Here is a 25191-nt window from a genome sequence, read left to right on the forward strand (position 1 = left end):
ATAACTGGAAATAAACATACATTGATGCAGAAAATGTGTATACAAAATTAATATCGCTTAGTGAAAGGTTTTACTTTTAAACCAACAATTTGACAATCCAAATCCATTTGAAATCTTACAGTGATAAAAAAAACTAACTTTAACACTTTAAAACAAACTGAATATACATATACAGTACATTAAATTATCAATATACAATATAAGAAAATCAACAACACAAATATGAGTAATCAAATGAAAAACTAAATCAAATATGCTTAAATACATCTTTCATCTGAGAAATGCATTTCTTATAACATTAAGTGTAACAATGTGCGGTTCAAAGTGTAAAAAACTGTGACAATTGGTGAAAACCCAATCTTAAACTCAGCTGGTGAATTGTAAAGGACCCCGCTGCTGCTGCACATGAAACAAGTCTCTTCTCTCATGTCCTCTATTAATACTCACATTGATTTTGTTAACATTGTAACAATTTTGTGGAATTGTAGTCTCTTTGCAATATCTACTGGGGTTTCATGATTCTGTAAAGACAGAAACAACATGTCAAACTATTAAAAGAGTCACACAATGTGTTTAACAGAGAGAAAAGAGAAAAAAAAAAAAAAATTGTATGCTTGTTTCACATCACAGATCATCACCAGTTTGAAATCCTGTCAGTCTCAGCAAATGTAACTTCTCTAAAACACTTTATTACTTTTGGTTACATTTAACATTCACTTACCAAGTTCTCAGTTGACATTAACCCATTTAACCCGTAAAAAAGTTTTTCATTTATAAAGCTCTATAAACCGTACCGACTGATGTTTTCGTGCACTTCATGCAAATATGGAAAAAATAAAGGGTCTCAATTAAATATGTGCAGTTTCACATGATTAGTGCAAATTGTCACATGACCAGAGCAGTTTATTTCCTGTTTGCACCTTGAGCAGATGATGGATGCATCAAAGCTCCAAAACGAAAGGCTAGTAAAGTATGTTGAAGATATGACAAATATTTTTGGTACCCATTATCTTTAGGGTGTCTAGTATTAATATATGCATTTGCATATATTCAGTTTTGTTGAGTGTGGTTATAGAATGAGTAAATATGTTGATGGTCACAAAAGTGACTGGTGGGATAACGGTGAACTTTATTTTACAATATAATCAGTTGGTATGGCAGTTGCTAGTGAAAATGACAATAAAATGTTGCAATGACAAAATATTGCACTAAATTAAAAATTCAAATGTTAGAAAAATTTTACAATAATGATGTTGTAATACTCGTAGCATTGATTTAAAAATTTTATGTTATATTTTAGAAAAAAGTAACAATTTTGAAATGCAGCGATGGTTGAATTTTTTTTTTTTATCTCAGTGTTCCTATCAATGTTGCATAAGGTTTTTTTTATGCATAATAGTAACCCTAGAATTTGATCAATCAGTTTAAAATAGCTGAGCTAAGATATATGACAATTTTTATGACTGCAGAAATATGTGATTTCAGTACTCTCCATATCCCACTATTGTGACCCAACATAAAACACACTTTTCCAAAAAAATTAAAAAATAATTATTGATTATTTCAAATGGTTACTAATGACACATCATTTGGATATTTTCATGTCTGGGAAAAATTTGGGATTAAATGGGTTAAGAGAATGGGTTGCTGTTAAATACAGTGCAACACCTGTATGTCACCGGTCACTACTTTGTTCATTTTCACCTTATCTTCTGTGTAGAGAGTTTAACATTTTTTACAGTTACTTTAATAAAGAAGAGAGTAAGATTATGGATCTCTAAATAGAAGTTCATGTTGAAATACTTGCTATAAATAATTAACTTACTTTGTTCTGTACTGAAACATCTGCATTTTTCTCCAATAACAAAGGAACGATCCTTTGACTTTTTCTTTGGCACGCATAGTGAAGTCCAGTGTTCCCCTTCTGAAAAAAGCAAAACTGCACAAATTATACCATGAACATCCTTTTTAGCATGATAATTATCTCTTAATTACCTAATTTCCCACTGAAAAAACAAAATATGATGAGTGTTCTACTTACATAGTCTACAGCATTTACTTCCACCTTAGTGGCCAACAGAAGCTCCATCAATTTCACATTTTTTCTTTGCTTCTCTTCCTTTTGAGAGATAAAATGTGCAATGCTTTAATATTGTCTAATTAAACACATTTAGATCAGTCATAAATTAAAGTCAGATTATATAAGTGATGGACAGGAACAGGACAATTTCTATTCCTGTACACTAATCTCAGTAAAATTCCTGATCTCAACAGGTTAATCTCAACAAGATTAATTTTCAATTTCAATTTTTTTTTCAGACAGTAACTAGTCTCTTCCAGAAATGCCATGACTGAGGGATAACCTACATACCATTATAAGATAACCAATTAACAAAATGGGCATTAATATGGCAATCATCAAGTAGTCCAGGAAGGAAAATGTTCTTCTCGTGGCATAGTGCAAGCAAGTCCTTTCTTTCTAAAGGAAGAACAAACATATAGATATGTTTAAACAAGTAAGCTGACCGCACAAAATAAACAATCATTAATAAAATGAACCACAGGGTGAGTCAGAAAAACAACATGCATTAAAATTAATCATTGTGCATTAGACTCACTCGTAACAATACAACTGCAGCAGCATTACGATAATCACAGGACTATTTTCAGTCTCCTCACTTATGCAATACCTTATTTCTAATAGACACATTTGCATTGTAACCTAGAAGGTATTTGACAGTCCTGAGGTGTCCCTGTCTACAGGCGGCTATGATCGGTGTATCTCCTGTTCCTTCATCTTGAACATTTAAATTTTTGGGATCTGCTGAGATCAGTTTTTGCAATGTGTGGATGTCATCGTCATAGGCTGCCTGACACATTGGCTATGGAAAGAAAGTAGCACAATATATGATTAGAAATAAGCACATGAAACAATTAGTTATCCTATGCCCAAAACATTTAATAAAACTAAGACAACTAAAGTATAAATTAAGGAGGCATGTGATTTTGACTTGAAACATGGCTTTATATCAGATGATGAGCAAAACAGGTCTGGTGACATCCCAAGCATGACATGTAACTTAACACATAAACACACCCTTTTCAAACACAACATTACAGCAAAAAACTAAACAAAACACTGTACATAAAAGGTACATAAACAGTAAAGTATTTTCCTTTTCACGCATATGTAAACTATATTATGTCTTTTAAGGCCTGAAGATCTAGTAGGTAACACCGTAATGAAAATAACAACAGCAGTGCCATAAATTTGTCTTTTTTATGGCACTGCTGTTGTTATTTTCATTATATTATATATATATATATATATATATATAAACACATGATTCTCTGGTACAATGTGGAACTGTGTCCTGTATTGTCTGAGAAGAGGACAGTTATTTGGCATTGGCATGTCACAAAAGTTAAAATAAGCATTTTTTTTTTTTTTGTCAGTAGAAAAACATTATGTTGACGCAAAATTGAGGTATGAAGAACAAAACTCATTAAGTTGTTAGAGATCAAATTTAGCATAACACGATCAGTGGATTGTCATAATCAGTTGTTTTCTAAAGAAAGGAAGATCAAGACACATTTCAAAGGAGTTAACGTTACTCACCTCTGAGTACAAGATTCCCATTTGGTTTCCTCTGTCCCTAAAGGGTAACGAAATTAAACTTGTAAATCCTTAATGCGGTCTCTGAAGTTATACAACTACCAGCCCTTTGCTAACTTGTTTGCTTTCGCCCTCGCGCTCTGTGTGAAACAGCGCCTCAGATAAGGGTGTGGTCATGTAACAATGACGCACACGTCATGACGCAATCAGTGCCGTGCAGGTGTGTAGCGGTGGATTCCCGTCCATTAACATGCACTCACTTCCTCTCAACAGAAGATAGAACAGACTGACTAACATGCCAGTTTAAACAGGTATAATGAAAACAGTTTCTTAAGTAAGAAGAAGCAAGAAAAACAAACCAACGAATAAATAAATGACAATTGGCCTTGTCATTTCAATCAATCAATGGAAATATAGCCTGTGAATACAGAGGGTTGTGTAAGAAACCAACTAATTCTTATCTGGCCCTTCACACTTTATTAGATAATAATGTCTCTGAGTCATAATGCTAAAATTTGAATTTTTATTGTGATAGTAGCCTAGTATTTATTTATTTTATTTATTTTTTTACTGAAAAACTTTGTCGTTAATTTACCAATAAAATATGTGACCCTGGACCACAAAACCAGTACAGGTATATTTGTAGTAAGCCAACAATACATTGTATGGGTCAAAATGATCATTTTTTTCTTTTTTGCAGCACTGTTTGTTATGATTTACAGAATCATACTTTTACTCAACTTTTGCAAAAACGGGCTTTGGTTTAGACGTAGCCTATGTTTATTATTTTAAGAGATTTTCTTTGTTTTATAGATAGAATCAGTAGTCCTGCAGATGTAATTTGGCGAGTCGGAGGAGTGCCCCATCTGGTGGATAAAAATATACAAACAATCTTCTTATTTCTGTGGCATAACAATTTCGCTAAATAAATGCAAACAATTCGACAAGAACGTGTCAGGCTACAGTGTCTTTGGAATGTGAATTATGGGCTCTGTAACTGGTTAATGCTTGAGAATAATGTAACGTCTGAGAGTGTCTATTCATGCAAGTAAAAGCTTGAAAATGTCATGATATACATCTACCTTTACAGACGTACGGTCATTCCCACCCCTTTAGCTGTCGCACTGGTTGCGGCTCAAATCTAGTGAACTATACAGCGTTTGGGCATCAGAGAAGAATCCGGATGCTGACTAGATAGGCTGCTGGTGAGGTTTTGAAACACAGCCAGTAAAAGCACCGCTGCTACAGCAGCATTTATCTGACTCGCTGAGCTCCGGGCGAACCATCTGACATCGCAGGGTTATTCGCTCTGAAAGACAGCAATCAGCCATTTTAGCCTTGCGCGCATATCTATGCCAAAAGAACAAAGCTTCCATGAGGCACAAAGGCAAAAGACCGAGAGTTTTAGACAATAATAAAAAACCTGCTCTTTTATTTACGCGAGTTGTCTGTTTTCGAACTGAATTCTAGCATGTGCCACATGTGACGATTGTAGGAATGTGGAGCATGGGATCACAGCTGCTCTTCACCTACAGGTGAGGATGTTATTCTATTTATACATTTAATTTTTGTGGTCTTAATTTAGACCTGTGATCAGTACTGCTTTTGTTTTTTCTTTTAACTATTTTATGTTTATATCGAAATTGTTGCAATCTTGTCAGGTGGGAAATGTATCATTGACCTGATCATTGTGACTGGTTTACTGGTAAAGTAATATTATTTGTATGATCTGTATCATTATGATGATCATATCTGTGCTGTAGGATTTTGGCTTGACGTCTGATATTGATTGTTTATTGGAGGAGCTCCAATTTTGAGTACTTTAGATGTTCATCATATAAAATAAATTTGTATCATAAGTTTATAGTGACCGAGAAAAGCAGAAGTTACAAGTCATAAATCAGAAGAGATTTGAAAGTATATAAAAAAAAGTTACTTTAGTGTAATATTACTTCTACCTATAGTACTCACTGTTAAAATAATGTATGCAATTACAAATGTATATACATATTAGAGCCTGAATCATGTGCTGAGCAGGAATGAGTTTTTCATAAACTTTTACATTATACATTTCAGGAATATTGTAGCAATTGCTAGAAACAGTCATTATGTTAATAATTTAATAATTTAATCGTTAGACATTGTTTGAGACAGTCATAGAGATTGTATTTTTGGACTGTGGTTTGATTTACCTGGCTCTTAAAATATGTTGAAGAACCATCCCTCCTTGAAAATGCATGTGTTTTTTTTTACTGTATAAAACCTGTTTAGACTTCAGTTGAACAACATAATAAATTAGTGTTTGGGAGGGCTTTTATTTCAGTCTATAAAACATACCATTATTTTTATTTTTCAAAAAAATGTTTTGGTATTTTTGGCTTTTTTTAACCATTTATGACGCTTAAAATCCTTTTGCTAGTACTGAGACATGTGAATCCAGTCAGCTGCTTGAGTCATTATGTACTACTTAATCATTACCTGAACATTAATATACACTTCATAAATTATATGCATATAAACTCTGCTGCTTATTTTCTAATCAAATGCAAATTGACATTATACAAGGCCCAAATGATCAGAGATTTCTCAGTGTAAATTCTATCACATCTCCTTTGCACTGCCCTCTTACTTTAACAGTGAAGCTACATTAAGTTGCCATGGCATCGTTAATTAGAACATTTTCTTCTATGGTGATGATACTTTTTCCATTTGTTACTTTGCAATTTGCTCTACTCAGCTTTCAAAGAGTAAAAGAGAAAGGAACAGTCCAATATGTACCCAGCTTTGTGCAAAATTAAAAAGCTCACCAAGGATTTTTTTCTCAGCTGAAGATATCCATGAGTCACCATATTTTGCTGCATGGTAACAAGCTGTCATAGCAACTGTAGCACAGATTCTGGAACGAATAACTGTGTTATTTGGACCGAGATTGTGAATTATATTCGATAATCCCCATGGAAATGCACAGGCCACGGTAACCGTGTTAATAGATTAGGAAGAATGCGCTAGGAATTCTACAGCATAGAGTTGTAGCCAAAGCTAGTGTTGAGGAACTGAAAACAAAGACTGTATCGACCCAGCGGCCTCTTAATAGCACTGCTGTAATGCCAGATATGATGTTTCTTGCTCCTCAGCTCGGAATCGTCTTGGGAGATGACAGATGGATGCATAGGGAGGATCGAAGCCTACCAGCCAACGTTGTAAACTCACCATGGACCAGGGCTTCAGTTTCAGCACACTGGTGAGTGGCGTTGTGGGAGGAGGAGGAGGGTGGTGGGGGACAGCTGATCTTACTCGGAGGTGGGTCGCAGGGACAGAATGGCTTCCTCTGACTCACTGCCATTAGTATTCCCATTGCAGCTGCTCCGTCATTCAGATCCCTCCATCCTGGAGTGGGCGAGAGGGAAGGAACGGATGCAGCCCCCTTCACACTTCACTTCCCCTCTTCGTGAATGCGTGATCAAACATAGGCTTCTTATTCTTGCCACCCAGAATCCTGTTCTCCAACAATAGTGCAGAGACTTTTAATGTGGCTCCAAACCAACATTTGCAGATTTTTGTGCCCATACTGTTCAAAAGTCAAACAAGTCCACCAAGTGTAACAGCTCGGCAGTCCCTCGTTGGAGTCCATCAATGTCCTGCTGCATGTTGATAAGACGCCCACTCTTTTCAGTGACCCTAAAACAGAGGCTCTGTTTAGTCATTAGTATGAGAGCTGGAAGCGAACTCAGCGTGGGTGCTGCTGGGTGTTCCGGTTTGCTCAAGCTGTGTGATGAACAGAGCTTATGTTGTGTTTATCGGAGGCCTGTGATGTCTTTGGGACCAAATGTTCTGTGCCACTGGCGTATGGGGACCGATCCTAGTTCAGTTTGCCTATCTAGAGCAATTTTATTTGGCGGAGCTAGAATGTAGCTCATCAGATTGACGCCTGTCAGAAATCTAGAAAAATTTCAGCACACAAAATAGGCTAAATTAGGAAATAGTATTTAGAATAGAGGACTAAATTGTCCAAAATAACATCGCTGTATGTCTTTATCAGCAATAGTATTTCGTAGCTGATAAAACAGGTCACTGCTCTGTAGTCTCATGGTTTTTGTTGTCCTCTCCGTTTGCAGAAGAAGTTAGCGGCCGAGCCAGATCACACTGACGTTACTCTGCCAGCGGTCGAACGTGTGCGGGCCCTCAGCAAAATGGGCTATAACATTGAAATAAATGAAGACATCGCCCCAAGACGCTACTTCCGCTCTGGCGTAGAGATGGAGCGCATGGCAGCTGTTTATCTAGAGGAGGGCAGTCTGGAGAATGCCTTTGTCCTCTACAACAAGTTCATCACGTATGTTTTATTATTTACTTTACTTAATATCACTAATGCTCCTACAGTATTTAGGGTCACAGGGATGCTGGAGACTATCCCAGCATCTTGGCCCATTTTTGTCTTGTCTTCAGAGCTGTCATAAAATGTATTTTCTAATCCATGGCAATCAGTCCTCAACTTTATTTTCCTATTTCACTCTTGTGCAGTTTATTTGTTGAGAAACTCCCCAGTCACAGGGACTATCAGCAGTGCAACGTCCCTGAGAAACAAGTGATAATGAAGGTAAGCCCCTGGCATGTTACTCATAGAAACTGATGGAGCCCTGTGGCGCTCAGCCCACTGTAAATCTGATTAGCATCATGCTCAATTACCTTGGCTAGAGGACTTGTCAGGCTCCCAGCTGCTCACATGGTGGGTTTGCCTTGTGTGGGCACATTTCAGCATAGTGACATGAAACTGACTTCAGTCAAAAGGTTCTTTCAAGTCACCTGATGTATCAATCGTTGTTTAAGAGAAATAGTCTGATTAAAACAGTATTTATTTATTTGGTAACACTTTATTTTAAGGTGTTCTTGTTACACGTTACATGTACTTACTATTTGTATAACAATAAATTATGCATAGTTACATGCAAGTGACCCTAGAAGCCAAACCCTAATCCTAACCGTAAACCATATAATAAGTACATGTAGTTAATTAATATTACTCAGTACTTAAATGTATAATTACACTGTAGTGTAACCATTTATTTTTTATTATGGAGGTTTCAAAGCATTTCACAAAACGCATTTTTATTTCATGGGGTCTTTAACCTAATGATCTTAATGTCTGCTGATGGTCCCTGAATGCAAAAATGATGAGTAATTGGTTTAAATATCTCTATTCCAAGCTTTTGAAAAAAATCATTATGTCCCTGAAAGCTTTAGCGCATATTGATCTGGTACTCGCTGTCTGTAACGCAACCCCTAATGTTTGTCCCATTATCTGTTCATTATGTTCAGAAATTGCAGGAAGTGGCCTTTCCACGAAAGGACCAATTGAAGAGACTTCTCCATGAGAAATACAGCAAAGAACACAGTGAATATCTGAAGAGTCAGGTACATTCGACAGAGTACTTCTCATTCACTGCTGATGAAATTTCCTGTTCATCAAATTTCAGATTCATTTCATTATTGTAAATATCAGTCGTGATGTGTGAATATTTTTGCAGGCTCAAGCCATGGCTGTTGACATGTGTAGTGAACGACTGCAAAAGATGTCTATGTTGGAGGAGGAACGGCAACGTGTAGCACAGCTCAGGAAGATGCAAATTGAGTCCGAGCAGTTCCGCTACTTCGAGGACCAACTGCGTAGACAAGAGATGGCCAGTCGCAGGGATGAGGCTGTCCCCAAAGTGCCTGAACAAACTGACGGGTCCTGTTTATCCCAGACCCCGAGAAACCATGTGCGCCTTGACCCCAATCGTAACAAACCAGCGGCCCCCATCCCCAAACCGGCAGCCACTTTAGCAGCTGTACAAAGTGAGTGCCCTCATCTAGCTCATATTTGCCTGTTAATCATTTTAGTAATTTATTACCCAGCTCTCTCATTATTCAGTTGTGTGTGTTTTTATTTTACTTTAATTGTTAAACTGCACATTGCTAGGTATATATTCTTATATAATCAAATAATTCATGTTAATGTTTTTACACTGCCATTTAAAAGTTTGGGGTAAATCTTTTTAAAAGAATTTATCTTATGCTCACCAAGGCTGCATTTATTTGATCAAAATACATTAAAAACAGTAATATTATCAAATATTATTGCAATTTGAAATGACTAGTTAAACCATTACTTTCAGTCTTGACTCCAGTCTTCAGAAATTGATTCTAATAGGCTGATTTGGTGCTCAAAAATGTTGCTCAAAATTTATTTCAAATTTAAGTTGTTTGTTGTGTCGTACTGTATATGTATTTACATTTGGTCATTTAGCAGACGCTTTTATCCAAAGCGATTTACAAATGAGGATTACAAAGACTTACAAATCTTTACTGTCATCTTTGATCGATTTAATGCACCGTGGCTGAATAAAAAGCTTAATTTTGATCAGTAGTGTATTTATTAGGTTAGTAGCCCTAATAAGTAGGATAATGTACAGTCAGATAGTCGTTATCACAAAATAAACCACTTCAGAATGCTAGAAAGAAAGCTTTAATGATCCTGAAGGGGTTTATTTTGCATTAGTACCTGTCTCCGTACATTATCTTTTACTTGTGTTATTAGGAGTACTACAGTATGTTCTTGTGTGTTTCTAGATCAGCGTGTTGAAGGCCTGAGGCGGGTTTTAATCCCACGAGACCTGACTTACAGGTTCCTTCTGCTGGCTGACAGTAACACGGCGAGAGGAATTGAAACGTGTGGAGTTCTCTGTGGAAAACTGGTAAGGCCTCAGCTGGAGCATACCTCGTCTTTGTGGGTGTAGATTTATTTTGTTCGTGTATTTGCTGATTTTTCCTAATTCTTTCCTGGAGTGAGTGTAAATAAGGTTTGGGGAGTGTTAAAGGTCAATTGTGCTTATTTTTTGGCTAGTTATGTGCAGCCTTTCTCATTCACTGTAAAACTAGGAGCTTCGGTGTTGCACAATCATTGTAAATATTAGGTGTGGATGTGGACTTCCTCATACTTTCACCACAAGTGAGACTATTCATGAGCATTACACAGAATTTCAGTGTCTAATTCACCGACCACCTGCAATCCATCTGAATCATGCAGAAATTGCCTTCCTTCCCAGCATTTTTCATCTCTGATTTGTCTGAGGTTGAGCGTTTTTTCCCCTTTGTACACTTTCATCACCTGCTTTAATTGTCTGTCCCACAATCCTCTATGGCAGTCATTCCCAATTTTTTTCTGGGGGACCCCTATTTTAACATTCAAATTTTTTAATGATTTTAATGATGTTAAGTTTTTAATAATTGCAACAACAGCGGGAAATCTAAAATAACAACATTAACATTGATGGCTGGAATTTAAATTTGAAAAATAACATGTTATCTAATTTTGACAAAAATGGATTATAAAATGATAAACCTCTCATTTCAGACTTAAAACCATTTTAAAGAAAAGGAATATGATGAGTCAAAATGCTGAACGATTATAGGTATTTTATCTGCTCTGTTAATAATTCTTGATACTTTATTATCCAAATTGTTTAGATTTTTTGAATGCACATTAGCTTATTTTCCATCAACCAGTAAAAGTTTACCACAGTTTCAGTTCATGTAATTTCCCTCTGTAAAACCTTCCACTGCCTTCCTTCGTATTTTCACACAAAACAAAACTCTGCATGCTGCACCTGCACGAGACTGTTGCTAACTTTGGTAATGTTGGACAGCCATTAGTTTTTCAAATAGTTTAATATTAACCGTTGGGTATTTTTCTTCAAACTGTAACTGTTTCATCCCTATTTCTAACCCTCAATCTTGAGTGAGTTTGGCAACTCCTTATAAATCTTTAGCGACCCCTAGCTGTTGCTCAGCTCCCATATAGAATGAATTGGTCTTTTTGTTCAGTTTGTGTCAGAGGATGCATAGTGTGATTGTGGGACACTGTGACCTCCTGATAACAGACAAACTAAAATCTGTTTTGTTGTCACGCAGACACACAATGAGTTTGTGCTGACCCATGTGATCGTCCCCAAGCAGTCCGCTGGCCCTGACTACTGTGACATGGAGAACGTGGAAGAGCTGTTCAGTTATCAGGACCATCATAACCTTCTGACCCTGGGCTGGATCCATGTGGGTGTCTCTCTTTTTCACGCTGTCACGTATTTGCTAAAATTAGAGCTGTGCACCTCTTTTTTTCACACCTTTAGCAGGTGAAAATCTTGCTGGTGACTAATTTTTTAGACCCACACAGAATCTGAGCCTGCAGAAAATGCCAGATTTTGAGCAGCCATTGTTCACATCCTATTCCCCTTGTGTTCTCATTTAGAAAATATTCTGGCTAATTTGATAACTCCAAACTCCAAAATCAGTTGAAAAAATGAAAATGAAACCTTTCAAGTGGTGTATATACACTACCGTTCAATTGTTTGAGGTCAGTTAGATTATTATTTTTTAAAATATATAACGAATTCATTATTTTATTCAGTAAAGATGTAAGAAATGTATAATGTTACAAAATATAAAAAATATTGTTCATTTGAACTGATATTAATAAAAAAATGTTTCTTTGGCACCAAATCAGCACGTTATAATGATTTCTAAAAGATCATGTGACACTGAAGACTGGCGCAATGGCTGCTTAACACTGAGCTTTGTCACCACAGGAAAAATAAACAGATACAAATAGAAAATGGTAGAGTGGCAGACCATGTACTTAAAAACTGATTCTGTACCCAACTGTATTAATTTACTATTTGAATAATCAAATATGATGGGGCATCAGTCTAAGGATCACCATGGAAACTCAGTTTAACAATTCACTGAAATGTTATTCTTAGTCTCCAGGTCAACTGGGGATCGTTTTTCATGGTCAATTATTTCATGGCTGCATGAGAACAAAGACTACTAAATGATGTTAATTTGAATATTTTTTTTAAACGTTTTTGGCTCATAGACACACCCGACACAGACGGCCTTCCTCTCCAGCGTGGATCTACACACACACAGCTCTTATCAGCTCATGCTACCTGAGGCCATCGCTATTGTCTGTGCACCTAAACACAATGAGTGAGTGTAACGCTTACAAAACTCCCACACCCTCCTTTGTGTTCACACAACCTAAAGGCTTTTTTTTTTCATCTGCAGCCTCTCAAGTGCTACATCAAATTAATGCAGATTAATGTATTTTTTTTAACAGTAGATGTTTGATTTATTTTTTTTGAATGGATACATTTCTGAAATATGAAAAAGTAAAGAAAGTATGTAGACACGTATATAGCTACACCTATATATATATTTTGAACTATGATTGAGGTCATTTAATGTGTGTCGTTTTGCTTCTTCAGCACGGGAGTGTTCCGACTCACCAGTGCTGGAATGGGAGAAGTGGCTGGATGCAGATTGAAAGGTTTTCACCCCCACTCTAAAGACCCTCCTCTGTTCACTGTAAGAAGCCTCTGTTCCTGCTGTGAATCTGAAAATCAACAGCTATATGTGCCTTCTGTTTCAAATGTTATATTAAACTAGAAACACCTTTAGAGAAGTGAAACATCGTTTTTTTCTATTTGCAGATTTGCAAGCACATTGTGGTGAAGGACACGAAAACGACAGTTCTGGATCTCAGGTGACAGAGGAAGAGAGGAAATATTTCAGTATCGGCAAACCATTGAGAATATTTATATCTTTCTTTACTTGAAGGCTTTTTTGTATTTATTTATTTTACAAAAAGGTACTGTGAAACAGAATCCCTCAGCTACACAGTTTGCTGTGAGCAGGTTTAGTGAAGTTATTGAGACGTTCCAATGGTGTTTTGTGTTTTTTTAGGTCATCATGCGCTTTTTGTTCGTGGCCAGGTGTTTTTCAAAAATGTTGTGCTGTCTTTGTCCTCAAGGGGGCGTCCTTTATCAAGGCATACTATAGTATGAGGCCGCTACAATGTGAATTGATTTCAGGACATTTTAAAAGGAAGTTGTGTGTGTGTGTGTGTGTGTGAGTGAGTGAGTGTGTGTGTGTGTGTGTGTGTGTGATTTGCCTTTTGATATCCAGTGATATCACTTGCAGTTCTCATTCTAACACAATATACACTGAAGAAGTGAAATTTCTATTTAAACCTAACTGAATTTTCTAGTTTTGTGTATGCTGCCAGTACAAAAATAAAACAAATTGCTACGAGAGTCATTTCTAGGCCTTACTACATAGTACTATTGTTTTTGTGGTTGGATGGTTAATAATTATACTTTGTCAGTTCAGATAATTTCAGGCTAAAGGATTTCTGTCTTTTCCAGCTTCAGCCTAATGACGCAATATGAAGTTGGCCAGTGAGCCGTTTTGATTTCCAACTTAAGCATTCTTTCCAATGTGGATCTAATTACAAGGGAAGTGACTCTTGAAAAGTATAAACAAGATTGGGATCTCTTAGACCACACCAAAGTTCCCATAACAGAATAAGCAAAGAAACCTAAGAGACATTACCAGAGGGCCTTGGATGCACTGATCTCAGGGTTACATTCCCTCATTTTAACATCTTGATTTTTGTCTCCACTGTTTTTATGGTTTGAGAAGGAAACTTTTTGTTACCAGCGGAAGTGAAATGAAATTCAATGTATGATAAATTGTGAACTGATTCGTGCAGTTCAGAGAGTGTTGACTATAACTTGTTTTTCTTGTACAATGTGGCATTGGGTTGTTTCTTCAGTTGTGTGGCTGTGTGCCAGTGGCTCCACTGAGATGTGCTGTGCTGTTGTGGGTCTTTGTGCTCAAGAGAGTACAATGAGGCTTATATGTCTGTACGAGCACCATTTTTTCCTCAGCGCATTTCTTAATAAAAGCAAAACAGCCTCTGCTTTGAAACAGCATGACAATGTTTATTTATTTAAATAATCTGTAACTGTTATAGAGTGGGAAACTTCATCACCTTCCCAAGCTAACAGATGCGTATAGTATGATGAAATGAGAAGCAAACGTTTAGCATGATTCATCACTGGTTAACGATTGCTCATACATGCTTCAACATATCATGATGTGCATTTGATTGTTGATGATTCATTTTCAAAATTGGGAACATTTCGTTAAATTAACATAAAAAAAGAATAATTTTGATGACACTAATAGATCCAAAGAATAGTAGTCTCCTTTAACAGAAATTTCAATCAAAAGCACAAGCTGATTAAATATTATAGAGATGATCTACCTTTTATTCATTTCCATCAGTTTTTCAGGCCTGAAATTCACCATTTTAAATATTTCCAGGTTTTCCATGATCATAGAAACCCTGTGTATACGGAAGTTTCAACTAAATTATTAATTTAATAATCAACTTATTAAAATTATTAATTTTAAAAATAACATTTAGATCATTTGTATTTGGCAAATATTACTCCTGAGCTGTGTAATTTGTTGCAGAAACAAAAGAAGTGAAACACAGGTTATTATTGCAGAGCTTTATTCCTTCATGGAGTTATCATATGATATCCATACAGACTGCCCGAAAGCCGACATGCAGTTGTGTTACCTCGTAGCATTTGAACACAAAAGGGAGAATGAGCCCTGTTCCTCGACGCCCTCTCCTCATCTCTGGATTCTCACTACCCTAAGCAATCTCCCAAATCTTTCATATTGGCAGCACAATCAAGCCCATTGAGAACAACACTATATTGTCATGGCATAATTAAATTTAAAACATTCAAACAGATGTGGGCAGTGCAAAGACAAAACAATAGAGGGAAGTAAAGGGTACGTTCACAGTTTACAGGCCATGAAGCAATAGCAGAATGAGGGGAACAGGAGGGAGTTGGAGGTGTCCTTTAGAAGCACTTGCGATGCACAATGGATGGCCCGGCCTCGTCATACTCCTGCTTGCTTATCCACATCTGCTGGAAGGTGGAGAGGGAGGCCAGGATGGAGCCGCCAATCCATACTGAGTACTTGCGCTCAGGTGGGGCGATGATCTGACAACGTAGAAGCAGTGGAGTTTTAGTATTGTTGATATAGTTCATAATTTGAACTAGTTTTTACTTTATTTTCTGTTTTCAGGTTTTTAGTTTTTTTTTAATGTCTATATAATATACAGTTTTGGCTATTTTAGTACTTAAACTGAGTTTCTTTGGCAACTAGCTGAAATAAGTAAGTTTTTTTCATATATTTTATTTCAGTTTAAACCATTTTTATTGTTGAATTTGTTTCATAACTACTGAATATAACATCAACTCTTTCATTGAACTGAATTAAATCAATAATGAACTGAATTGAGCTGAATAACAACATTGTGACCTTCTGTAAAGCTGCTTATAGCTGAAATGAACTTGTTTCATAATTAATACAGATACTGATTTGAACTGAATAGTGTCTGTTTTAAAGCTGCTTTGCAGCAGAATTTGAATTTGTCTCATTTAAAAAATATCGTATTTTCCTGTTTATTACTGTAAAGCTGCTCTGAAACAATATTCATTGTATAATGCGCTATATTAAGGGTGACTTGACTTTTAGTTTAGTTAACACTAACTCTGGTTAGATGAGAAACTGCGATAGTACTTATTAATGATCCAATCAGATATACATAATCTGCCTGTGCTGACCTTGATCTTCATGGTGCTGGGGGCCAAAGCAGTGATCTCCTTCTGCATCCTGTCTGCAATACCAGGGTACATGGTGGTACCACCAGACAGCACGTTGTTGGCGTACAGGTCCTTACGGATGTCAATGTCGCATTTCATGATGCTGTTGTAAGTGGTTTCATGGATGCCAGCAGATTCCATCCCTAACAATAAGTGCAAATCAATGCATTTATACCATAGTGCTCTGAATCCATCATTTGAAAAGAGAAGTGAAGAAAGAGGAATGAGATATCACCGATGAAGGAAGGCTGGAAGAGTGTCTCAGGGCAGCGGAACCTCTCATTGCCAATGGTGATGACCTGTCCATCGGGAAGCTCATAGCTCTTCTCCAGGGAGGAGGAAGAGGCTGCAGTGGCCATCTCATTCTCAAAATCCAGCGCCACATAGCACAACTTCTCTTTGATGTCTCGGACAATTTCCCTTTCAGCTATACAAGGCAAATGAGAATAGTAATTTGTTAAACTGAAGCATTTAAATGATACTAATTAGAACACATATTAAGGCGTATTTTTCCCTATCCCATTGTCAGTTGTTTCTTGTTTTAGCCATAAATCTTTAAAACAAAAAATAAATATATTTCATATCATTATGCTGGTTCATGTCCAAACTCACCAGTGGTGACGAATGAGTAGCCTCGTTCAGTTAGGATCTTCATGAGGTAGTCAGTGAGATCACGGCCAGCCAAGTCCAAACGCATAATGGCATGTGGAAGAGCGTAGCCCTCATAAATGGGCACGTTGTGGGTGACACCATCACCAGAGTCAAGGACAATGCCTGTTTAACAAGAATAAAGTGCTTGGTAATGCACAGCAGCGTAAATCAAATGTGAGCTATGACCTGTTTGACAGGTGAACTGACCTGTTGTACGTCCAGAAGCATAGAGGGACAGCACCGCTTGGATAGCTACATACATGGCTGGAACATTGAAGGTCTCAAACATGATCTGCAAAGTGAGACCAGCACTGTTTATTAATAGAGCCAACAATCATCCAAGTGCTTTTGGTTTTACTGAACAGTAGGTTAAAAATATTGATTTTCTGATTAATCTTCTCTTTGACAATCCCAATAGATTGACTCTTATTAAAATCTGTGGATCAATCACTCTATGTGTATACTGTATAAATGTGTCGTCTTATAGAAACTTTGTTGTATAAACTTAAAACAAAGAGTTGAGAAAACTCAAAAATCTGCTGAAGCTGGTTGCCTTAAACCTTTAAGTTTGCCCGACTTTTTTTTCTTTTTTCTTTTTTTACAGTGTAGGATTTTTTAGAATTTTTGATTATAAATTAAATATAAGGTCAGTAAGGTCTGTGGTTGACATTACTTGACTTTTATATTTTATTCTACAACCTAAATTACATGTAGATATACCTCAAACATGCATTTTGACACAGTGGGGGAATTTTCTTCTACTTCCAAAGCCACAGTGGGTTTTTATTTTTACTACTGACAATCGCAGCAGTTAAATAATTAATTACATTGAACATTTGCAGTTTGACAGTGTGTAATTTATGTTGTGCAAAATAATGTTAATCACAAATCCACAGTTTATTTTTATGTTCTTTCTGCATAACTTACCACCGACAAAGGCTTTTGTTCTAAAATACTGCACACAAGTGAATTCACCATTTGTCTGGTGATACTACTGTAGGCGTACCTGATAACATCTCAAATCCCCGAAGGCTTAAAGGAAGTATGGTGGTGTTAAAGCAGATGCTTGTCTGTTTTATACACTACAGATCAGCTTTCTCAATTGACCTTGAATTCAACTCAAACCTGGGTCATCTTTTCCCTGTTGGCTTTGGGATTGAGAGGGGCTTCTGTCAGCAGAGTGGGGTGCTCCTCTGGAGCCACACGGAGCTCGTTGTAGAAAGAGTGATGCCAGATCTGGTGAACATAAACAATGGACATTGTTGAACAAACCACTGTCACATGAAATGCACTATTAGTGTAATAGATGGGCAAATGAATCACTTTGTGTCCTTGTGTAGAGAGTGAAAGCTGATTCTCATAATTACAGTTTAACGAACAGATCACAATCAGAAGGTACCGTGTGGGCCGAGACAGTTAGTGAATAATACCATCTGTTGCGTACATGTGTTGAATGATAACACCATGTGGCATAAAATGTGGGACATTGCCACAGAGTGAGTCATTAGTGGGAATAGCTGGAGTTATTTGGAAAAATGCTTTTGATGGATGTAGGTGTAGAGAATGTATGTGTCGAGACTAGAGGTGATGTAGGTGTATCTGACGCAATCTCAAGACCTTGAGGGCCATTGTAGCAAATGCTGCCTATTTTATGTAATATGGAAATGTAGTACAGTATTATGGAAAGATCACAGAGGATAAATTTAAGCATGAAGTACAATAAGCATGTTCATGGAAAGATAAGAGCTATTTTTGGTAGACTGTTTACAGTCCATCCTTATTCGCACACATATTGTTTTGGTTAGGTGTCTGTTGGCTTGATGATAAGATCTGCATACTTTTTCCATGTCGTCCCAGTTTGTGATGATGCCGTGCTCGATAGGGTACTTGAGGGTCAGGATTCCCCTTTTGCTTTGCGCCTCATCGCCAACATAACTATCTTTCTGCCCCATTCCCACCATCACTCCCTAAGGAAAATGTAAAACTGGTCATACAGAAGTCACACAATAAACAATCCCCAGAAAAGTGAGAGTAAGTTCTAGTAAACTCTATCTTTATAATCTTGTGCAATGCAGACAATCTGGGCTGTGGTCCAACTTTCCACAAAACATTTGGAAGCAGAACAAGGCAAATATGTAAAATGCGCAGGGCATAACATGAATGTTAGTTGTCACCCAATACTGTAAATGTACATTAAGCAATAGCTAAGCTCGAATACAAACTAAAATATATTTTATGTTGTTGTTTCCTTAAATGTATTCATTGATGTTGGCTGTGAGTGACTGCGGTGCTTATCGCCCCCTAGTGGTGTGTCGAGGGAGGCTCACCTGGTGTCTGGGACGACCCACTATGGAGGGGAACACCGCTCTGGGAGCATCATCCCCGGCGAAGCCTGCCTTACACAGTCCTGATCCATTGTCACACACAAGGGCAGTGCTTTCCTCGTCGTCACACATTTTCAGCTCAGATTTCCTTCCTTACTCCTACAGGAGACAATCACTACAAGAAAGTTCATCATTAATTCTATACCGTATGAGCAATTTGTACCGTATAAGCAAGATGTTTAGCTACAGTATGGGTAAAAAGTGGATCCAAGAAAGAAGCTAAATCCCCTTTTAGAGACATTTTGGATCTGTCCTAAATTGGAAAAAAATATTCCTAAATGAAATAAATATGTTATTGCAAAAATGTAAAAGTTTTCTTTTAGGGTAGGAATAGTCATTATAATTAGCTTACTATAAAAACAAAAGTCAATGGTATGTGTATGTCATTGGAAATAACCGTGTAGGTGGGAGTTTGTGTGCACACCCACTGAACCATGAAAAGGAATACTACAAAGAATGTAAGGTGTACCAGGTAAGTCCATTCATAAACTGATTCATGCTTCTTTTTTTCTTTTTTTGGGGGGGGAAAGCATTAAGGAAAAACAGAATTGGTTTAAATATCGTTTAAACTTTGGTGAAACTTAAAGAAAATGTGCACACACACACACACACACACACACACACACACAGACACTCACACACACACACACACACACACACACACATCTCCTTTAAGTCCATCCTGCAGCCCTTACTGAGTGCACCATGGGAAAACTTCCTAATTTGGAAATGATGGGGAAGCATGTCTCTCTTTGGACTCTCCCTCCCTCTCTCTCTCTGCCTGTCTACAGTACTTTATGAAAAAAAAGAGTGGGTGAGGAAAATAGGGGATGGGTCAGTAGTCCAGAAGAACCATATTTAGTCATAAACCTCACAAATCAAATGGGCTTCCACACTTGTCCTAAATTATAAGCCTTCACCGTCAACTCAGATCCTTTAACAATCAGCATCATCATACAATCACATTACAGATGCTAAAATAAAGATGACATATATGTGCATATTAGTTCCTCTTAAACATAACAACATTCAGTAATATCCTTTGATTGGTAAATCTGCAAAAAGAAAATCATTCCACTGTGCTAATACTTGGAAGCATTTCAATACACAATAATATTTACTTAAATTAAGATGAATCTATTCTCACAAAACATTCAAAACACTATCAAAGCAGCTTACACCTGTGCAGAAATCATTTCTCTAAAAAACAGTTTCAACATGTTTCAAGTTCAAGTGCTTAAAGCTTGACGAAACCTCATTTGAGTCTATCAGCATCAGGTAACTCTTGCAAAGCACACAGCCAGATGCACAGAAAAAGATGGAGATTGAGAGACAAAAAGAGAGAGGATGCGAGTGGTGTGAGGCGAGATGAATGACACTTACCCTGACAGTGCTGGGCCGGGGGGGGATTTAGCCACTTGGTGATGGTGTACCACTCACTGGCTTGTGGTGTACTTATGTAGTTCCCATCCCTGCTCACCGCACCCTCCCACATCCCAAACAAGGAGCCTGGGCTGCACTCAGATCGGTAGCCTCACTCCACTAAAGCCTTATAGGGATGACTGGGAGAAAACACTCCAATCCGGGCGGCAGCAGGGCGGCCTCCTGCTTCATCACTCAGGGCATTCCAATGGCACTTTTCTTTTTTTTTTCTCCTTGGACATTTTGGGGACCTCACCATGCAAAAACATAAACACAGAGCTGGGCCCTGCTCTACTACAGACACATATCACAGCCCACACCTGAAACAGAGAAAGAGTGGCAGAGTGAATTTAGATCACATTTCGGGGTTAGGTCACACACTACAAGCACTTGGGAGTGGGAAAGTTCAAAGTAACATGTAGTAAAAATGCCACAAAAAGTTTGGGGTCAGTAAGATTTGGTAATGTTTTTGAAAGAAGTCTCTATTTTAAAATGTAATTTATTTATGTGATGGCAAAGCTAAAATTTCTTGATATTATCAATGTTGAAAACAGTTGCTGTTTAGTATTTTTGTGGAAACCGTTATACACTATTTTTTCAGGATTCTTTGATTAATAGAATAAAAAAATGGAAATCTTTTGTAACATAATTATTATTTTGCATCATTACTAAATAAAAGTATTAATCCCCTTCACAAAAAAACCCAAAAACATCTTGGGCCAACGAAGCATTTGTAAAACACTATAAGGATGGGATATCTAACATGAATGTCCTGTGTGGCACCAACTCACAAGCTTCAACTGTGACAACAGGCCTTCTAAAAATATTTTTGTGGGGTTGCGTAAACTACAAAAACCCATTTTGAGGAAAAGAAAACAAGAAGAGCAGTAAACTAAAGCATGGCAATCAGTGCTAAAAAGTCTTATGTAGAGGAAATCAGTTTTTTTTTTTTCACAGAAAATGCATGAATGTATGAATCTTATTGAAAAATGATAGCAGCTCTTTTATGGTCTGTTTATATTTTGAATCATCATCTTCTGGAAAATTAATGCTGACAAACTTTTCACCCTGAGAAGTCCTGTTTTCACCTACAGTATTTGTTTGACCAATACACTAAAAAGAAAAGAGATGCAGAAACAAATTTTAACTCAGAAACTGCTATTAATTACAAAAAAATGACAGTAGTTACAGAAGGAAGTAGACCAACAAAGATATTTAAGCTGAGGTATGAAGAACAACATCTTGCCAGTTGCCTTGCCTGTTGACACCTGAAATGCTAAAAATACACTCATGAAGCTCTATATCATTAGAGCTTTAAGGGAGTTTCGTTTCAAAGACACTAATTACTACAACTATCGTTTCTTTCCAAGTATCTAGTATCTGCCCTTGGATCACGTGACATTCTGGCTCAAGCCTACAATGGAAAAACTCCATGGAATGCTTCTGATGAAATAACAGTCAGCAAATGTATTCTATTTGAATGGAAAGTTCACACGGATGCATAGAAAACAATTAAATTACAGCCTAGAGAAAGGAAAGCAGCCTGTGATGCAACACGCACCCAACTAGTCGCACCAGTTCACTTCAGGCAGGTTTGGCCTGTGTTTTTTTCTTTTTGGATACATTCCTGGGAAGAGCTCAGTTCAGGATTATTCTCAAGTAAACAAACTTGCAGAATGCGTCTGTCTCATTTTAGGCCATTTTCTGCTAGGCCGTCCTCATTCAAGGAAAGAGCTCGCTTTTCCCTTCCCCTTCAGCAGTATGCGCAGCCTTGTCGCACCAAAAAAGGAACTGTTCTGTAAATAAGAAAGTCTTGGCAGTCCACTGCACTCAGAGGCATGTAAGGGAAGAAATGACCCCTCTGAAGGTGTGGTCTGGGAAATCAGCTTCAGAGAAATACAGTGTATGTTGTACACTATTGTCTCTGTCCTTGTGTATATGGAGGAAGACCCCTTGGATGGGGGAAAGGCCAGAGGAAGAGAAATCTTTGCACACCCTGTAAAAAGCAATTTGTAGATATCCTTAATGAGACTTTGCAGCTTCATTGCCATGTTTAGATGTACTTCCGACTCCCATCCCACTGCCTTGTATTCTGTTTTGGAAGTACAGTAAGATTCAAACTCAAAGTATAAGCAATAGTATGTGAAAATTGATTTTTTTTTTTTTTTTGACATTTGCATCATACAACTTTACCTACACTGTCTAAATAATTATAACAGCTGTTTTTTTTTTTTTTAATATCTTTTTTTTTTTTACATTTTATATCACATACTTATGTAGATTGGGCCAATTGTGTTTCTTAAATGCTTAGAATTGTGTTTTTTTTCCCCCTTCATCAGTAAGTCAACCACACCTTGTCAGTACAAAATTAACCAGCATTTCAAGCTAAGGCTGTAATTAAATGCATTAAAGAGACAATTTATCCAAAAATTAATTTCACCCTTATGTTGTTCCAAAACTGTATGACTTTCTGTCTTATGTGGAACATCAAAGTACATATTTTGAAAAATGCCTCTTTTTTAATAAAATGAAATTCAGTGAAGTCTAGTGTTGTTTTGGATGTCTTTAACTTTGTATAGACAAAAACACTTGAAAATGTTTAATTTTATGTTACAAAGACAAAAGAAAGTCATACAGATTTGGAACAACATGAGTGTTAATTAAATTAACATATTTTTTGTTTTTGGGTTATACTTTTAATATATTTAATGTACTAAGCTAAATTATTATCAGTAGCAACATGTAGAAGAGTTTGCGGTCCCACTTTATATTACGTGGCCTTAACTAATATGTACTTACATTTAAATTAATAATTTGGTACAATGCACTTATTGTGTAGATACGTGTTTTTACATTGTACTTATATTTTTAAAAATACCTTTATGGAAGTACATCTGTAATTCTGTTGACTGTTGACCCATCCCTCACACCTTAACCCACCCTTAAACCTGCCCCTAACCTTACCCATATCCCACCGCAATACAATATGACCACAATAAATACTTTGTACTTATTTTTTGATGCAAGTACATAGTAGTTAAGGCCACCTAATATAAAGTGTGACCGAGTTTGCTACTGGGCGGTGGACAAAACCTCTGCTCGTTTGGAATGTGCTTTGACCGAAAATGGCAAAGCAGCTGTGCTCTTAATGGAGTCCAGCCTGTGTCTTATTGGACACCTAGCATCAACATGCATCTCCTCGCAAGCAGCTCTGGAATGTCTTATGACAGCTGTGTGCAATGCTGTGCACTATCACTGTTCCTCAATCTCACAATCCTCGTTATGCCATTTCTCATTTAAAAACTCCCCACTGATGATCCAACCCTTTAAAACTTTGAAAGTATGTGAGAGATAAAACGAGAACCTAAAGGGAAGGCGGCAGAGACAGAGGGATTTTTTATTTACATTTTTTTCAAACAGTAGCCTACGTCTTGGAAGCAAGCAATAAATTCAATCAGCCTATTATATGGCAAACTGCTTCCTTCTCCTAATACATTTTCTTAAACCATATTTCAGTTACTCATAAACCACCAAATATTAATGTCCACTCACTGCATCCATTCCTGTTTTGCCCCCTTGTGGCGATTATTTTCAGACATCTTTTTATGTGACTTTTTCGTGCATCAGAAAAATGTTTGCTTAGCCTATACTTTATCCTATAAACATATGAATTTGAAACTAGTCACACAGGACTAGTTGTCACACTTAACTCCAGTGAATATGTCTGAATTTTGAATATTTTATGTAGCCACATACTTTAAACTATTAGCTAAAGCAATTTCAAGCATTCACTGAAGGGGCATGGTGTCACACATGGGGTAAGTTGTCATAAGAAAATCTGCCACGGCACAAAAATATCAAACCATTATTTTAAATAATAAATTGTATACATGTATAGCATTTAAAATGTGACAACGTGCCCTGGCCTGGCATCGAGAGAGAAAAACAGCCTTATCCTTTATGGTTTAATAGGTAGCCTACCACTTTGTTACACAACAACTAGCAAACTATGAAGATATTGAAGTTTAAGTTTGGAAAATACAATTCTGAAACAAATATTTTATTTTGTGTTGCACAGTTGCTGAGATAAAGCGTACTAGCTCCGGTCTCCTCTATTTATTTAACAATTATTCAATAATAAAAAACGCACTTTTTTAGAGCCGATGTTTGTCTGACTTACACATGGCATGTTGTTTCCAAGTACTTCATCACGCTGTGAAAAGGAAACCGTCAATAGAAAGCGTACGCGTCATGGACTTTCCCTTCAGGTTAAACAGCGATGAAAGTCAATTACTACCCTGCCTTGAAAGAAGAGTTTTGCTTTATCACGTGAATCATCAAGCTGCACCTAAACAAAGATCCTCTCGGGGCGCTCCATTCATCCTTCCGTGTGACACTCTGAAGGAGGACCGATGTAACGTGGTTTGGGATTTCCAGATTTTCGTAAATATGATAGCCTACATATATATTTATACTGTACATTTATTTTGAATGTATAGCATGCACACTATTTAAAATACATTTTTAAAATATAAAATAAAACAATCCG

At 37.0% G+C, this 25191-nt stretch overlaps 4 protein-coding genes across 8 annotated transcripts in view; 2 read left to right on the forward strand and 2 right to left on the reverse strand.

Annotated features, from left to right (window-relative positions):
• Positions 1-25191, forward strand: part of ptenb (phosphatase and tensin homolog B) — a 119884-nt gene that overhangs the window by 94596 nt on the left and 97 nt on the right. The window lies entirely within an intron of this gene.
• On the reverse strand, positions 54-4836 carry ankrd22 (ankyrin repeat domain 22). 2 transcript variants are annotated; one of them, XM_058792958.1, is made up of 7 exons: positions 4699-4836; positions 3620-3656; positions 2691-2882; positions 2372-2479; positions 2042-2119; positions 1826-1924; positions 54-521 (listed from the first exon to the last, which is right to left on the reverse strand). In XM_058792958.1, exons 2-7 carry the CDS (start codon positions 3638-3640, stop codon positions 444-446), a joined length of 576 nt encoding a protein of 191 aa, XP_058648941.1. In that variant the 5' UTR covers positions 3641-3656; positions 4699-4836; the 3' UTR covers positions 54-443. The 2 variants fall into 2 exon arrangements, with proteins under 2 accessions (XP_058648941.1, XP_058648940.1); XM_058792957.1 differs by lacking the exon at positions 4699-4836 and having other exon boundaries at positions 3620-3785.
• Positions 3887-14424, forward strand: stambpl1 (STAM binding protein-like 1). Of its 3 annotated transcripts, none has more exons than XM_058792950.1 (12): positions 3887-3927; positions 5087-5151; positions 6751-6857; positions 7732-7949; positions 8138-8213; positions 8933-9028; positions 9142-9451; positions 10226-10350; positions 11567-11704; positions 12528-12640; positions 12919-13018; positions 13144-14424. In XM_058792950.1, the coding sequence occupies exons 3-12, from the start codon at positions 6828-6830 to the stop codon at positions 13198-13200; spliced, it is 1263 nt and encodes a 420-aa protein (XP_058648933.1). In that variant the 5' UTR covers positions 3887-3927; positions 5087-5151; positions 6751-6827; the 3' UTR covers positions 13201-14424. The 3 variants fall into 3 exon arrangements, with proteins under 3 accessions (XP_058648933.1, XP_058648934.1, XP_058648932.1); XM_058792951.1 differs by lacking the exon at positions 3887-3927 and adding an exon at positions 4004-4054; XM_058792949.1 differs by lacking the exon at positions 3887-3927 and having other exon boundaries at positions 4838-5151.
• acta2 (actin alpha 2, smooth muscle) lies at positions 14998-20762 on the reverse strand. The gene is made up of 9 exons (XM_058792953.1): positions 20604-20762; positions 19164-19335; positions 18675-18803; positions 17962-18072; positions 17044-17128; positions 16798-16959; positions 16421-16612; positions 16147-16328; positions 14998-15519 (listed from the first exon to the last, which is right to left on the reverse strand). Exons 2-9 carry the CDS (start codon positions 19290-19292, stop codon positions 15376-15378), a joined length of 1134 nt encoding a protein of 377 aa, XP_058648936.1. The 5' UTR covers positions 19293-19335; positions 20604-20762; the 3' UTR covers positions 14998-15375.

Source organism: Onychostoma macrolepis, chromosome 12, assembly GCF_012432095.1.
Source record: "Onychostoma macrolepis isolate SWU-2019 chromosome 12, ASM1243209v1, whole genome shotgun sequence".
Classification (NCBI taxonomy): Eukaryota; Metazoa; Chordata; class Actinopteri; order Cypriniformes; family Cyprinidae; genus Onychostoma; species Onychostoma macrolepis.

Bases quoted from the DNA above. Each gene is read 5' to 3' on its own strand.
- ankrd22 (XM_058792958.1), bottom strand. From the start codon at position 3,640: ATGGGAATCTTGTACTCAGAG. The intron at 2,120-2,371 runs GTATGTAGGTTA...ATCTCTCAAAAG, and splicing joins TAATTGGTTATCTTATAATG to GAAGAGAAGCAAAGAAAAAA. The intron at 1,925-2,041 runs GTAAGTAGAACA...TGCTTTTTTCAG, and splicing joins AAGTAAATGCTGTAGACTAT to AAGGGGAACACTGGACTTCA.
- acta2 (XM_058792953.1), bottom strand. From the start codon at position 19,292: ATGTGTGACGACGAGGAAAGCACTGCCCTTGTGTGTGACAATGGATCA. The intron at 17,129-17,961 runs GTTTGAGTTGAA...CTCACTTTGCAG, and splicing joins ACAGGGAAAAGATGACCCAG to ATCATGTTTGAGACCTTCAA. The intron at 16,960-17,043 runs GTCAGTTCACCT...CTTGTTAAACAG, and splicing joins TGCTTCTGGACGTACAACAG to GCATTGTCCTTGACTCTGGT.
- stambpl1 (XM_058792950.1), top strand. From the start codon at position 6,828: ATGGACCAGGGCTTCAGTTTCAGCACACTG. The intron at 7,950-8,137 runs GTATGTTTTATT...ACTCTTGTGCAG, and splicing joins CTCTACAACAAGTTCATCAC to TTTATTTGTTGAGAAACTCC. The intron at 12,641-12,918 runs GTGAGTGTAACG...TTGCTTCTTCAG, and splicing joins TGTGCACCTAAACACAATGA to CACGGGAGTGTTCCGACTCA.